Source organism: Oncorhynchus gorbuscha, linkage group LG26 (assembly GCF_021184085.1).
Source record: "Oncorhynchus gorbuscha isolate QuinsamMale2020 ecotype Even-year linkage group LG26, OgorEven_v1.0, whole genome shotgun sequence".
Classification (NCBI taxonomy): domain Eukaryota; kingdom Metazoa; phylum Chordata; class Actinopteri; order Salmoniformes; family Salmonidae; genus Oncorhynchus; species Oncorhynchus gorbuscha.
Genome location: NC_060198.1, coordinates 7052797 through 7068476, shown reverse-complemented (window position 1 = coordinate 7068476; position 15680 = coordinate 7052797). Strand labels below are relative to the sequence as shown.

General features: G+C 44.0%; 1 protein-coding gene across 2 annotated transcripts; it reads left to right on the top strand.

The window, feature by feature from the left end:
* The first annotated feature begins 2005 nt into the window (after positions 1-2005).
* LOC124016390 (D-aminoacyl-tRNA deacylase 1-like) lies at positions 2006-13764 on the top strand. 2 transcript variants are annotated; one of them, XM_046331952.1, is made up of 6 exons: positions 2006-2128; positions 3608-3698; positions 3992-4227; positions 8481-8578; positions 11658-11825; positions 13347-13764. In XM_046331952.1, the coding sequence occupies exons 1-5, from the start codon at positions 2086-2088 to the stop codon at positions 11814-11816; spliced, it is 627 nt and encodes a 208-aa protein (XP_046187908.1). In that variant the 5' UTR covers positions 2006-2085; the 3' UTR covers positions 11817-11825; positions 13347-13764. The 2 variants fall into 2 exon arrangements, with proteins under 2 accessions (XP_046187908.1, XP_046187909.1); XM_046331953.1 differs by having other exon boundaries at positions 11658-11855.
* The last annotated feature ends 1916 nt before the right edge of the window (positions 13765-15680 follow it).

The following is a 15680-nucleotide window of genomic DNA, read 5'->3' as shown; positions in this document are numbered from 1 at the left end:
TACGTTATTTCTCCTAACCTGCTGCGTTATTTCTCCTAACCTGCTGCGTTAGTTCTCCTAGCCTGCTACGTAAAGTCACTTCTGTCCGTAGCTGAACTCCATCTACCCACAACCATAGAAGCCATCCGTTCCAGAGAAGCCATCAGTATCACCACAGTGGTCCCTCAGATCCCCCCCAGGTCACCCTGCACTAGCGCTCGCTTTGTGTTCCAGCACCTCCTGATTTACAAATGAAGCACTGGATAAAGCAGATGCTTCTTGAGCCCTACCACCAAGTAACTACTACTACTATTTTTTAATCCCTGATCAAGGTTAAAGGCTGATTAATAAAGATTGGAGAACACATTACATTTACATTTAAGTAATTTAGCAGACGCTCTTATCCAGAGCGACTTACAAATTGGTGCATTCACCTTATGACATCCAGTGGAACAGTCACTTTACAATAGTGCATCTAAATCTTAATTAAAGGGGGGGGTGAGAAGGATTACTTTATCCTATCCTAGGTATTCCTTAAAGAGGTGGGGTTTCAGGTGTCTCCGGAAGGTGGTGATTGACTCCGCTGTCCTGGCGTCGTGAGGGAGTTTGTTCCACCATTGGGGGGCCAGAGCAGCGAACAGTTTTGACTGGGCTGAGCGGGAACTGTACTTCCTCAGTGGTAGGGAGGCGAGCAGGCCAGAGGTGGATGAACGCAGTGCCCTTGTTTGGGTGTAGGGCCTGATCAGAGCCTGGAGGTACTGAGGTGCCGTTCCCCTCACAGCTCCGTAGGCAAGCACCATGGTCTTGTAGCGGATGCGAGCTTCAACTGGAAGCCAGTGGAGAGAGCGGAGGAGCGGGGTGACGTGAGAGAACTTGGGAAGGTTGAACACCAGACGGGCTGCGGCGTTCTGGATGAGTTGTAGGGGTTTAATGGCACAGGCAGGGAGCCCAGCCAACAGCGAGTTGCAGTAATCCAGACGGGAGATGACAAGTGCCTGGATTAGGACCTGCGCTGCTTCCTGTGTGAGGCAGGGTCGTACTCTGCGGATGTTGTAGAGCATGAACCTACAGGAACGGGCCACCGCCTTGATGTTAGTTGAGAACGACAGGGTGTTGTCCAGGATCACGCCAAGGTTCTTAGCGCTCTGGGAGGAGGACACAATGGAGTTGTCAACCGTGATGGCGAGATCATGGAACGGGCAGTCCTTCCCCGGGAGGAAGAGCAGCTCCGTCTTGCCGAGGTTCAGCTTGAGGTGGTGATCCGTCATCCACACTGATATGTATGGCCAGACATGCAGAGATGCGATTCGCCACCTGGTCATCAGAAGGGGGAAAGGAGAAGATTAATTGTGTGTCGTCTGCATAGCAATGATAGGAGAGACCATGTGAGGTTATGACAGAGCCAAGTGACTTGGTGTATAGCGAGAATAGGAGAGGGCCTAGAACAGAGCCCTGGGGGACACCAGTGGTGAGAGCGCGTGGTGAGGAGACAGATTCTCGCCACGCCACCTGGTAGGAGCGACCTGTCAGGTAGGACGCTTTGGGAGGGATCTTTTACCAAAAAGAATGAGTTTTGATGACTCCAACTTAAGTGTATGTAAACTTCCGACTTCAACTGTATAAAAGGATACATTATACTGTCTGCAAGAAAATAGTAAATAAGGCACTGTTTGAAAGGGGATCAACTTTGCCTTATATATATTTGATTTGTTACTGGTAATATACCACATTTTCTGTCTGAAGTGGGTATTACACTGCCCTCCAGGAGTTGCTGAATGTCCTCTTCATTTTGCTCCAAAACTCATGCACCTTGGTGTGGAGAGCGAGGTAGTAACAGTGCTCCCTTCCCTTTGAAAATGCTCATAATGACAGTACCGTAGGTTTTTGGGACAAATGTGCAAAACACCAATTTAACCCCAGCAATCAGTACAGAAGGTAATTTTTAACACTGTTTTATACGGTTGCAAAAGTGATCTACTGTACTCCCAACTGCTGCCGCTAGAGGCCTCTGACAACGCAGCAAAGATTCATGGGAAGTATGACGTTTACGTCTGTGCACCGCTTCAATCTGATTCATTCGAGCGAGCGAGCGAGCTAATCAAAACAATGAAGGCAATCATTCAAAGAGTGACAACAGCCAGCGTGTCAGGTGAGTAACGCTATCTACTTGTAATTATTTTTTATTTCTATATCGCTCATAGTGTCAAAGAATGACAGTTCTTCACCGGTGGGCATGTTGCAGGCAGCACAGAGGATTGCTAACGTCAGCTACGGTAGTTTGGTAGCCGCACGGCAATCCAATCAAATGTATTTATAAAACACTTTCAGTGGTGTATAGTAACTTACTTAAGTAAAAACACTTTAAAGTACTACCTATGTCGTTTTGGGGGTTATCTGTACTTTGCTATTTATATTTTTGACAACTTTTACTTTCACTTCTACATTCCTAAAGATGATAATGTACAATTTACTCCATACATTTTCCCTGACACCCACAAACAGTCAAAACATTTTGACAGAAAAATGGCACAATTTAAACACTTAGTTGGTGATAGTCGTAGTTGGTGATCAAAATAACATTCCTGGTCATCTCTACTGTACTGCCTCTGACTCCCTACTGTGAACACAAATGTTTATTTAGTAAATTATGTCTGAGTGTTGGAGTGGGCCCATGGCTATCCGTAAATAAAATGAAACAAGATAATTGTGCCGTGTGTTGTGCTTAATATAAGGAATCTGAAATGATTGACTTTCACCTTTGATACTTAAGTATATTTGAGCAATTCCATTTACTTTTAATACTTAAGTATATTTAAAACCACACACTTTTGGACTTTTACTCAAGTAGTATTTTACTGGGAGACTTTGATTTGAATAATTTTCTATTAGAGTATATTTACATTTACTCAAGTATGACAATCGGGTACTTTTTCCACCACTGCCCATTTTACATCAGCAGATGTCACAACGTGCTTCTACAGAAACCCAGCCTAAAACTGGAACCTAGGAAGAAACCTAGAGAGGAACCAGGCTCTGAGGGGTGGTCAGTCCTCTTCTGGCTGTGCCAGATGGAGATTATAAGAGTACATGGCCATTAAGTCTAGATCATTCTTCAAGATTTTCAAACTTTCATAGATGACCAGCAGGGTCAAATAAGAATCACAGTGGTTGTAGAGGGTGCAACAGGTCAGCACTTGTAAATATCAATCACACTTTTTGAGAACCTGACTAAAGTAGCTATATGCCATGCTGAATTGCCCCAATATGTAATGATGTGTGCACTGACATGTCCAACGACTATTCCAAATGCTGGCATTATGGTAATCGCTCTAGGTGGGTTCACACTAAAAGTGCTTGTTACTAGTTACCACAGCTACAAAATCCCAAACCCTGCCTATTTATACAATTTCTCTGCATCAAATGTGATTTGAAACCTAACAGTAACCACGCTGTTAACCTCATTGAATCTCCCAGGTACTGTACTGTACTATAGCAGCCTACTACTACTTGCAAGACTGTCAGTGTGTGCTAGATTAACCACACTTTGTGAGCAGGATGTGTCTGACACTGAATAATGAAAAGGACAATTGTTTTATTGATTTGATAATTCTGTCCTGTGTTGTCACAGTGGGGGAGGTGCCCATCAGCTCAATAGGCAGAGGACTGTGTGTGTTGCTGGGTATATCCATGGAGGACACACAGAAGGATGTGGACTACATGTGAGTGTGGGTTCATTCAGTCACAAAACATTATCTTTGCACTACGGTACTGTAGCCCTTCTCCTACATAGGCAGGGCATAAGGGTCAGGTTCATATCTGTAATAGGAATTTGTAAGACAAGCATTCACATAGAGCTATTCTTTTGTATTAGCCCAATAGGTTTGGAACATCTGCACAAAATACTTGCTCACTCCTATAGCCATCTCCTTTGTGTCCCCAACACATAAATATTCAAATAAATAAATTATATATTTCAATTCTACGCCTCAACGTTAATTTCTCTGCTCCTCAGGGTTCGTAAGATCCTCAACCTGCGTCTGTTTGACGATGAGAACGGCCGGGCGTGGAGCAAAAGCGTCATGGACAAGGAATATGAAGTCCTGTGTGTCAGTCAGTTCACTCTGCAGTGCATACTAAAGGGTAACAAGCCAGACTTCCATGCTGCCATGCCTGCAGAGCTGTCCCAGCCTTTCTATAATAACATCCTGGAACACCTGAGGAGCAACTACAAGCCGGAGATGATCAAAGGTGGGTGAACACACAGGACTAAATAGAAACGATATTACCATGGGTGGACATCAATGACTGACACTGCAGGCCAACAGTCTGCTAAATACGCGCTAGGCCTCTATCAGCTGCTTTAACTCTATTACGAGCTTCTAAACAAGCCTGAGATGATCAAAGGTGGGTAGCCTAGCGGTTAGAGCGTTGGTACAGTAACCGACAGGTTCCTTGTTGGAAACCCAGAGCTGACAAGGTGTAAGAATCGTCCGTTCTGCCCTTGAGCAAGGCAGTTAAATGCGGAAGACACATTTCAGTTGAATGCATTGAGTTATACAACAGACGCGGTGTCAGTTTTCCCTCTAACCTGCGTACAGCTCCCAGCAGACGAAATAGCCGTCCAGCCAGAGAAGCACGAGTTTGAACTTCACTCACCTTTCTTGAGTTTACCCCTTTAGTTAACACTATCAATATTTCGCTCTACTGTGGTAGTTGTGATCGAATCAACGCAATCTTTAACAATTTCATTGTAACATACTGACATAAAACAAACTATTCAAGACTTGGTATGCAAAACTAACTGTGCAAGATATTTTCTTGTAGGCAGAGCACATTGGAGTAGGATTCTAAAGTATTGACAGGTAAGACTATAGTATTGACAGGCAGGTACTCTACACAGACCTATAAATAACCATTGCAATATATGGATCTGTGTCTCTCACTTTGAGCTGGACCGTATTTAGGCTACAGTATGAGCGGTCGTGAATAGATGCACTTTTGTTCATATTCTTTGCTAGTTAGTGAGTTATTAGCCCAGTTATAGCTCATTTCTAGTCAACAACGGGGGAGTGTTTGCTTCCTACAAGAGCACAAAACGTGTATATTTCTAGACATCTTTGAAAACGTGTCAGGTAAATAGCTTTTTAGGTCTTAGGGTCAGTGTTGTATTTTGAGACAACTTATTCAAGCCTAAAGTGCCAATAAGCTTAATTTGACTGATTCTCTGTAATGGTATGGGAATAATAATGTATTTTATTTTGAAAAGTGCTTTTTTGCATAAAAAAAACAACATTTTCAGTCACCTCCTTGTCTGAATGACAGGTGTATGAACAGGTTCATGTCAAGCCCTGCATGTTTTTTTCAAAAGTCTCATGGAATGTAGGTTGTACATTGAACACCACACACTGGCTGCTACTGTAGGCTGAATGATAGAACAGCTATTTCTGTGTTCAAATGTTATTGGATGCATTTTACTCCATTGTTTTTGATGGTAGGTCCCTCGGGTAGGCCAGCATTATGATCAAATAGCCACAGTAGCCTACTTGACCACTCTTACAACCGTAACTTAAAGCAGGTACAACCTCCGTGTTCACAGTAAACGCGCGCCGGAGGTTGCACAGAATTTTCACAACCTTCAAGTTTGCGCTCAGCCGTTCCTTAAATTTGCTCAGTGCCCCGGAGAATATGAGGGAACATTGCTAGGTATCCCATTTCCTTTTCTCACTATTGAGTTGAACCAAGCTGAGATGTGTGCTGTGCTGACCCGGTTACGCTTCCATTTTAGTTGCTGGAACCATGCTGGAAAGGACAATGTGAACAGATAATATCAGAGCCAGCACTATAGGCCGGGTCAGCGCCATGGTGTGAAAAGGGTACAATAGCACAGTAGGCTACACAAGCACTTGGCCTGTACAGGGTGTACAAAACATTAGGAACACCTCTTTCCATGACATACTGACCAGCTGAATCTTGGTGAAAGCTATGATCCCTTAATGATGTCACTTGTGAAATTCACTTCAATCAGTGTAGATGAATGGAAGGAGACAAGTTACAGAAGGATTTTTAAGCCTTGAGACAATTGAGACATGGATTGTGGATGTCTGCCATTCAGAGGGTGAATGGGCAAGACAAAGATTTAAGTGTCTTTGAACGGGGTATATTAGTAGGTGCCAGGCGCACTGGTTTGTGTCAATAACTGCAACGCTGCTGGGTTTTCCAAACTCACCTGTTTCCTGTGAGTATCAAGAATGGTCCACCACCCAAAGGACATCCAACCAACTTGACACAACTGCATTGGAGTCAACATGGGCCAGCATCCCTGTGGAACGCTTTCGACACCTTATAGAATCCATACCCCGACAATTTGAGGCTATTCTGAGGGAAAGGGGAGAAGGTGTTCCTAATGTTTGTTATACTCAGTATATATTACAATATCACTATATCTATCCTGGGCTGGGTGAGCGAGACACTGCAAGATGAGCCATATATATAGTTTTTAAAATAGACTGCTATTGTACAGAATTTCACATCCAGTGACCCAAAAGTGTCGAGGACACTTTGCTGTGTAGGCAGTTTGTGGGCAGAGAGAAATTAACTCTCATAAGACACTCTAGATAGGAAAAGCCTAAACGAAGAGATCATTTTGATACCTAAGTCACTATTATCTTGGTTATTTAATAGATGGTAAAATGTTCGGCATTCTGCTAAGTGTGGTTTTAATATTTAATAGCATTGGGTCAATATTTTGCTCAATCATGGTTATGATGGATTGCAAAAGGTCATTTGTTCAAGCAAAGAGGTGAAGCTAAACTTAACAAAAATCTAAACGCAACCATTTCAAAGATTTTACTGAGTTACAGTTCATATAAGGAAATCAGTCAATTAAAATAAATTTGTTAGGCCCTAATCTATGGATTTCACATGACTGGGAAGGGGTGCAACCATGGGTGGGCATAGGTCCACCCACTTGGCAACCAGGCCCAGCCAATCAGAATGAGTTTTTCACCACAAAGGGGTATTAGTACAGACATAGATACTCCTCACCAACCCCCCTCAGATGATCCCACAGGTGAAGAAGCCAGATGTAAAGGTGATATGCAGTTTTGACGCCGGTTGGATGCACTGCCAAATTCTCTAAAATGACGTTGGAGGCAGCTTATGTTAGAGAAATGAACATTCAATTATCTGGCAACAGCTCTGATGGACATTTCTGCAGTGTGCATGCCAATTGCACGCTACCTCAAAACTTGAGACATCTGTGGCATTGTGTTGTGTGACACAATGGCCTTTTATTGTCCTCAGCACAAGGTGCACCTGTGTAATGATCATGCAGTTTAATCAGCTTCTTGATATGCCACACCTGTCAGGTGGATGGATTATATTGGCGAAGGAGAAATGCTCACTAACAGGAATCCAAGAAATTTGTGAACAAAATTTGAGAGAAATAAGCTTTTTGTGCGCATGGAAAATCTCTGGTATATTTTTTTATTTCAGCTCATGAAACATGGGACCAACACTTTACATTTTATTTTTGTTCAGTCTAATTGATAGCCTAAGGTCAATATCACAAACACCTGGAGAACTATAGTGAATAGAAGGGTTGCTGTTCACAGCCTGGGGAATTGAGACACAAGCTTAAGGCTTGACCAGGGTTAGGGTTGATAAGCCAATGCACTCCTAAGTGAAACAGCCTAGACTACAGGGTCACAAGCAGTAGCCTTTATCCTTAAGGCAACTCAAGACTTGACTCCTGACCTGAAAGGCTCGGAATCAGTTGGAACGCCTGCTTTCCTGTTGAAACAGAGGTTACATACATCGGCCTTTAAGGTCATAGTTCACAGTGCAAAGGTTATGGTGGTTCCACACATCTACATAGGGGGTGGGTTTGCCAGGCCATGTTTAGTGGTGAATTGGGTCTATAAGGTCGTTGGGCACAGCATAGAAATAAACAGTGTTATATTTAATCATATGGGTCACAGTGCAAGGGTTATGGCGGTTCCACATTGGGGTGGTTTTCTTTTATCGGGTCGTAGTTGGTGATGGTGTTTGGTGGGGAATTGGTTCAAGCCACCAGGGAGAAGGTGTAGTGGAGGAACTCTGTGTCCCTGCTTGTAGTGGGACGCAAGCTCTCTAATTAGTCTTCTCACTGCCAAGGCCCAATCCCCTGAGTGGGAGAAACGAGATGATTTGGCGCTTTTTAGAACACACCACCCAGCCACCGGTTTCATGGGCAGATGATGTAATAAATCGAAACATACCTGGACCATTTTAAGTATAAACTTCCTGTCCTATTGTATCTTAACACCCTCTACCCCCATGTCCCTGTTGTACTGAGATGCCACCTGCTTATAAATCATTGATATAGAATAATGTGCACAATAAGCAAACTGCAGTGGCTGTTACTGGATGGAAACGTTGAGTGGTGTCATTTATATGGGCCTATTTAGATGTATTAAGGTTAACCTTTACATTTTCCTTTTGTCTTTGTTTTTTGTTTTTAGATGGGCAGTTTGGGGCCTACATGCAGGTTCACATTCAGAATGACGGACCAGTCACCATCGAACTGGTGTCTCCTTCTGCTCCCATGGACCCCAAACAGGTACAGTTGATGCTGTTGATTTCTGCAAGCATGGGGTTGGCTCATGTTGTATGATGGTGTCATATTGTGAAGTCTCCCTTTAGGCTGTGTATCGCTAGACTATATTTGTTCTAAGTAGTTCAGACTTTCTCTCAGCACTCACGGTCTATCCTGCTATCCTCCAGCAGGTGGTGCTGCAGGCCTAACTTCTTGTCGTAACAGATGGAGATTGGACCATGATCAACAAGCAAAGCTGCACTATTGCTTTTCTTAGTGCAGTATTAGTCAACCTCTGGTCCATGGACCGGCACCGCTCCCTGAGATGTGGCTTACTGGTTCCTGACATAGCTGTCAGACATTTAGTTGGTCAGTTTTCTGTTGTAATTTTAGTCCCTGGCTTCAAGGAGGTGAACCATAGATTTGCTGGTCCCTGACACAAAAACCAATCCTGATACCGTAGATGTGTACTGATTATCCCATGAATCTATCCTGCTCTGTCCCAGCACCCCTCTGGCCTAGCTGAAAGACCACTGATTGACCAAAACACACTCTGAAAGGTTTGAGTTGTCATGTGTCGGAAGTGTGTGTGTGGGGGCGACATAACATATGACTGGCAGGCCAGGGCGAGGTGGGGGTCGCCACCGCATGGGTGCCCCCGCTCTCCCCACAGGGATCGGTTGACTCCTGAGTCACTGTGCACTCTGTTACCATGACGACGGCCTCTGCAGGTGGCGACTCAGGCCATGCTGGCTAAGAAATATATTTGAATGTGGAATAATGATTTATGAGTTCTGATGTGTAGCCTAAGTAGTGACAAGTTCACCCACAATGTTATATTAATAATGGATGTCTTCTCTTGGGGCCAGTTTCCTGGTCCTAGATTAAGCTCTGTCCTGGACTATAAAGCATGCTCATTCTAAATTCTCCATTGAACATGTTTTCAGGACTAGGCATAATCCTGATCCAAGAAACCGGCCCTTAATGCATTACTGGGCATCTGTTTTTGAATGCTAAACTATGTTAAAAGTCATTTCAGGTCATTTTAAGTGTATTTTAGGCAACGTATCCATCTTTAAACATGACAACTGGATAACCGTTGGGTAACACTGCTGATTCCACAGTATCTCCCAGTCCCGTTGGGTAACACTGCTGATTCCACAGTATCTCCCAGTCCTGTTGGGTAACACTGCTGATTCCACAGTATCTCCCAGTCCTGTTGGGTAACACTGCTGATTCCACAGTATCTCCCAGTCCCGTTGGGTAACACTGCTGATTCCACAGTATCTCCCAGTCCTGTTGGGTAACACTGCTGATTCCACAGTATCTCCCAGTCCCGTTGGGTAACACTGCTGATTCCACAGTATCTCCCAGTCCTGTTGGGTAACACTGCTGATTCCACAGTATCTCCCAGTCCCGTTGGGTAACACTGCTGATTCCACAGTATCTCCCAGTCCTGTTGGGTAACACTGCTGATTCCACAGTATCTCCCAGTCCTGTTGGGTAACACTGCTGATTCCACAGTATCTCCCAGTCCCGTTGGGTAACACAGAGGGATTTGAAGGAGCAAAAGCCTTGATGAATGTGTTACGCCACCACATCAACTTGAAGAGATCGCGCTATGATCCAAACTTATAGCAGAAAGCAGTCAGGTCCACTCCAAACAGCAGCAGCCATGAGGGAGTAGGGACATCCCTCCCTGCTTCTCCTAAACCGTCCGCTTCACATTGTATTTTATTCAAATCAAACTTTTTGTCATGCGCCAAATACAAGTGTAGACCTTACCGTGAAGTGCTTACCACAAGCACTTAACCAACAGTGCAGTTCAAGAAGAGTTAAGAAAATATATACCAAATAAACTAAAGTAAAAAATAATAGAAAGTAACACAAAAAAATAACAATATCGAGGCTATATACAGGGGGTACCGGTATCGAGTCAATGTTTGGGGGTATAGTGAGTCGTTTGAAATTGTAGTGTTTTAGTTATTTGTGAATTGTTGAAGACTTCCTGAATGTGATTCCAGTCACTTCTGTGTTTGCATGCGTGGTCTTTGTGTGTGTGAACTTGGCTGACTGCTGGGTCCAATGGATGGAAGCGGCAGTCCTCTGAATTTTAATCCTGTCTGTTTTGGATGTTTGGGATGTTGTCGTGCAGTTAGAGGGGAGTATGCCAAGGCTGAGAGGATCACCAGTCAACTGGGGTAGCAGCTTAGACACACACACACACACACACACACTTTCCATGAACCGGAAGCTTTATCGGATCCTAGGAGAGGGACAACAGAGCCTAGCAAACAATACCATTAGGTCAAGTTATCCTGTTTCTATTGTTCTGTGAAAGTAATTTTGAATACGAAACAGTGGTCTTAATTACTGAAATGTCATGTGATCTTTTTTTATTGGGGGTCTTCAAAGCAACACAACACCCTGGGTAAGATGGTATCATTGCTTGCTAGCTAGCTAACCCTGATGGAGTTTGTACAGGGATAACTAGATACATGGTGGTTTTTTAAGTCTTATTCCCTTTAAATAATTAAGAGTTTGTGGGATGTTGTGGCTTTAGCATGACATTTAAGGCATAAATATTTCTTGTGGCGCTCATGAAAGTTTTAGCATGTATGTTTACAAACCTTTTCAGGGATAGTTGTGTACCTTTTTTAGTGTAGGGTGGTTGTTTAATGTTCATTGAGCAGAACAGAGATAGCAGCTACAGTAGTTTCCTCAGAGAGGAGTTCAATAGATAAGCCTCGCAGCTAGCCGTAGATGGTGAGTGAATGGGAAGTGTGACAGCTTTATATTGTGAAGACAGTTAATGCTACGTCGAAATGGTCACGGCTTCCGGAAATAGCGGCACGGTGAAACAAAGCTCTGGTGTTTATTTCTCTTTCTTCTGCCATTTTCATCTTCTCTTTTCTTGTTTTTATGTAGCCAAGTATTTGGTACAGTTATACATAGCTAGGTCCCTGGGTTTCTGTTGGGCACGCGACTTGACCAGTAAAAACAGGTCACGTGACCACGAACAACTCAGGCCCCTACCAACGCATTAGATCAATCCAAGTTTTGTCCTTCTCTTTTTAACCCGTTACTCACCCCCCCCCCTCAGCTCGCTAAACAGGAGAAACAGCAGCAGAGGAAAGAGAAACCGCGCTCGAAAGGACCCTCGGAGTCGGGCAGGGAGAGGGCCGCCCCGCGCCCCAGAGCCCAGGACCCTAACGCCAGCAGTGGAGCAGACGGAGACGTGTCGTCAGAGAGGGAGACCTAGGGCGGCACGGTGAGCCTGGAGTCCCAACCTGCTGTGCTGGAAGTGCTGCATTACTTCTACTAAAAAATGTACAAATAAATAACCCATAAAGATGTCCTCTGTTTTGGAGAGTTGATGTCAGGTCAAAGCAGTGGTATCTAGTGCTGTATGCATCTGCTACGAAACGCTTGACATCACCGGTCCTTTATCTCAGCTTCTGGATTTCCTCTCTGTGTTTATTGCACACATACAGCACATGGATGAAATAGAACCACTTCGATCCACGTTGGTGTATGTTGTACTGCACATGGTCCTTGGTCGCTCCATGTTATTGTTGACATTGTAGTGAAATCCAGAAGGAGGCTGTTTCTTATACAAGTGTTCAGATCTCTGGATTAGAGGGCTTTGCTCTTATTCATCCCTAGCGTTTGTTTGTTTACTAAAAACAGAGAAGTGGAGTCACTGCGTTAGTCCGTCAGCCCGCCCCTGCTTGCTTGCGCGAGCGAGCCTGTGGTGTGGTGTGGTCGCGCCTACGCCTTACCGTGTTGGGGTCAAAAATGCAGTGACCCGGGGTGGAGTTGGTGTGGCTTCGGAGCGAACACACCACCACATGACGTCACTACTGGGTGACGTATTCTCTCTTTCATAACCATACACATACCCACATCATGCATGCGCACACACATTATACACACACACACACACGGTACATACAATGTATGTAATTTAGAGAGACAACACACACAGTCCATGTCCTTCATGGCTCTTCGTACTCAGCCTCCGGCGGTATCCCAGACTCCCCGGTGGTGAGGACACTACTCCCCTCACTTTATGAGACAAAAAGAGAGGAGGAGACGGGAGAGAGGGGGGCAGGCTGGGTAAATATGCCGCAAGACATCAGCAAGGCCTCCCCGAGATGGTTGCATAAGGCCACTTTGTCTGACAGAGAGCGAAAGCCGAGGGAGGGAGGGGGAGGGGGAAGCGGGAGGGGCGAGAGAGAGATTGAGAGTTGTTTTCATTTTTTACTTTCGGGGGGGAATGCAAAGGCAGCAGTTCTGTATGATAAGCGAGCTCAGACTTGAAGGTAGAGAAATGCTCACTCTCCTCATTGCTTCCTTTCCTCTCGCGTTCTCAATTCCGTCACTTCATTTTTTTTAAATGGGGGGGGGTGACTTTGTCTCCCTGAGGTTTGCTTACTATGACTTAAACATGAGCAGTGTGCACCACTGTGTGTGTGTCTCAGAATGATTAGTCATTTTGTGACAAGTCTTCAACCTATCTTCCCTCACTTCCTTCCTGCAATGTTCTATTTAAATGAAATGTTCTTGTGGTTCTGTTACTGCAAGAATCCCCCTGCTCTTAATACTACAACGACTGCTCTTTACACGGCCACCACTCCTACTAATGCTACTGTGTCCAATGCTACTGTGTCTAATGGTACTATGCCTTAATACTACTAACAGTCTACACAAGGTGCTCTGGATAATGGCACGTGCTAATTGATGTTCTATATATGAATATACTGATAACGATGTGCGTTGCTGCTTATAGATTTCACCATATTGATGATGGGAGGAGCCCAGTCGGCCAAAATGGACTTCGTCTGCAGAGACTGTGAGACGTGACTCTGGCTGTCCTCCTGGAAGAAAGTATGGGCCTCTTCCTCTCCATCTTTCTCCATCTTTCTCTACAACATTGGCTGTCTCTGCCTTGTACCCTCTCTGCCACTGTCTTCCTCTACTCAAAGACATGGAACCTTACACCCAAAACCCAAAGGCACCTATGACAGAGGGGTAGTGGCATCACAAGATGGAGATGTCGGACACCTTACTTTTGTAGTTCTTGTCTTAATAAGGAAAACACATTTGATATTTATGAATGTTGTGAACACAATATGCTATACTGCTGTTTAGTGCATTTGAATGTAAATGTGGTCATTTTATAAAAGAAGACATGGTGTGTGGACCTATCCTGTGTTTGTTGTCAGTGTGTGAGTGCGTACATGCTCTATCCTTGTTCTTGGATGGTCTGAGGGAGGAACACCTCCCTCATTGAACACAAATACCTTCAAAACTCCAGTATTTAGTTGACAGAGCATCTATTCCTGGCCTACAGGAACTGCTGTGCCCTCGCAGCGTGACGTTGTGCTGGGATGAGATTTCTCTCCATGTTTATTTCTGGTTGAGAACAGAACAGGAGGAAACTGGGAAACAACGTCAGGCTCTGGAGATATCATATGAGGAGAAGACAAGACATGACCCAAATATGTCTGGATCTACTGTGGTTTTCAGGGGGCTCTGCGCTCCAAACAGTAGACAGCCCCGACCTATGTTTCATCACAACAGGGAAAGTGACTGCTGGATTATGGATGTAGATACCAACCAAGACAGTACAGCAGAAGTGATGAAAGCCATTTTTGATTTTAGTGGTGCATATTTGAGACTGTGGTTCCGTATGTATAATGTGGTCCCTACTGGCAATAACTCAATGGGGGGGGGGGTCTCAGTACTGTTGTGGATCTCAGTACTGTACTACAAGTGTGCACTTCCGTGTGTATCATCTTCCAGGCCTTTGGAGCTGTGTCTGGGCGCGGTGTCAGTTCAGTTGGACATGGGAAAGTGGGTTAAATTCCAGGCATTCTGCTACATCTGAGACTGCTACAGCGTTTGGGATTGTCTGTTTCTTTCTGAGGCTTTATCTTGCCTCTCATGTGTGAGCCAGTCTCTTGCCAAACCCCACTGGCTATGGAAAAACAATTTAACTGGATTTAATTTGTTGCCCCCCCCCCACCACCACCACTTCCCTCCCTCTTCCTCTCCCTCTCTTTCTTTTCTTTTGTGCACCTCTGAGACTTTGGGAATTCATCTTATTTAGTATACTAAATAACTCCATGCCCGGGTTGAGTGCAGGATTCCTCTCTACAGGTTATAGGCAATCGTCCATTTCAGGTGTGTTTTTTTTTGCACAAAATCAAATCTAGGTTGCAGTGAACAGTTTGGTTGTGTGTGGTGTCTGGCTTTTGTTTCTCATGTATTTTCTCATGACAGTACAATGGCATACTTCCTTCTGTGGTCAGGTAGCTTATAAGATACTAGTGTGGGAGGACAAACCTTCTGAGACAAAGTACTATCTTGTTGGTGGCATTATTATGCTACTTTTGTTTTTCAATTTCACCACCTTTTTACTTTTTTTAAATCTTTCATTTTCTGATTCTCTCTCTCCCTCCCCAGTCCTTGACTCAAAGGGTTAATGAAACCTAGTTGCTAAGAGCCCTAACCACTTTTTCCACTCTTGCTGGAAACTTTCCAGTGCTATTTATAAGAGAACTCAAACAATCAAAACTCACAATCAAGAGTGGCTGTTTGTCAGAATTAAGATATAATCCTAACATTCTAAATATCCTAGAAACCTTTTTTTTCTTCATAATTGTATGTGAATAGCCTAATCATTTGTTTGGAGGAAAAGTTGGCTCATATCATTTACATTATGTGAAGGCTTGGCCTGTTTATTCAAAGCATGCATGTCTAATGATAGCAAATAAAGTCAAGCTAGTTATATTGCCCACTGTAAAGTAATCACAGTCCATCTTATTTGATGACATAGATAGAAATTCATGTAAATTTCATGAGCAATGCATTCATTGATTTATTATGTAACGTATGCATAAATAGCCTATAGCATACTCAAATATTCTCTAAGGTGGTCTGGGCACAAACAGCTTTTGAAGATGTCTTTATGTAAACTTATGTAATTCAGCTATCATGTATTAAAGCCAACATCATGCAAAAACAACTTTCCAAGGAGAGGGTAGGGATAGGCAGTGTACCGAGCCTCGGAAAAAAAAAATCATGTTATACTCTCTCACTGTCTCTGGGCAATTTATAC

Bases quoted from the DNA above. Each gene is read 5' to 3' on its own strand.
- LOC124016390 (XM_046331952.1), top strand. From the start codon at position 2,086: ATGAAGGCAATCATTCAAAGAGTGACAACAGCCAGCGTGTCAG. The intron at 2,129-3,607 runs GTGAGTAACGCT...GTGTTGTCACAG, and splicing joins GACAACAGCCAGCGTGTCAG to TGGGGGAGGTGCCCATCAGC. The intron at 4,228-8,480 runs GTGGGTGAACAC...TTTTGTTTTTAG, and splicing joins CAAGCCGGAGATGATCAAAG to ATGGGCAGTTTGGGGCCTAC.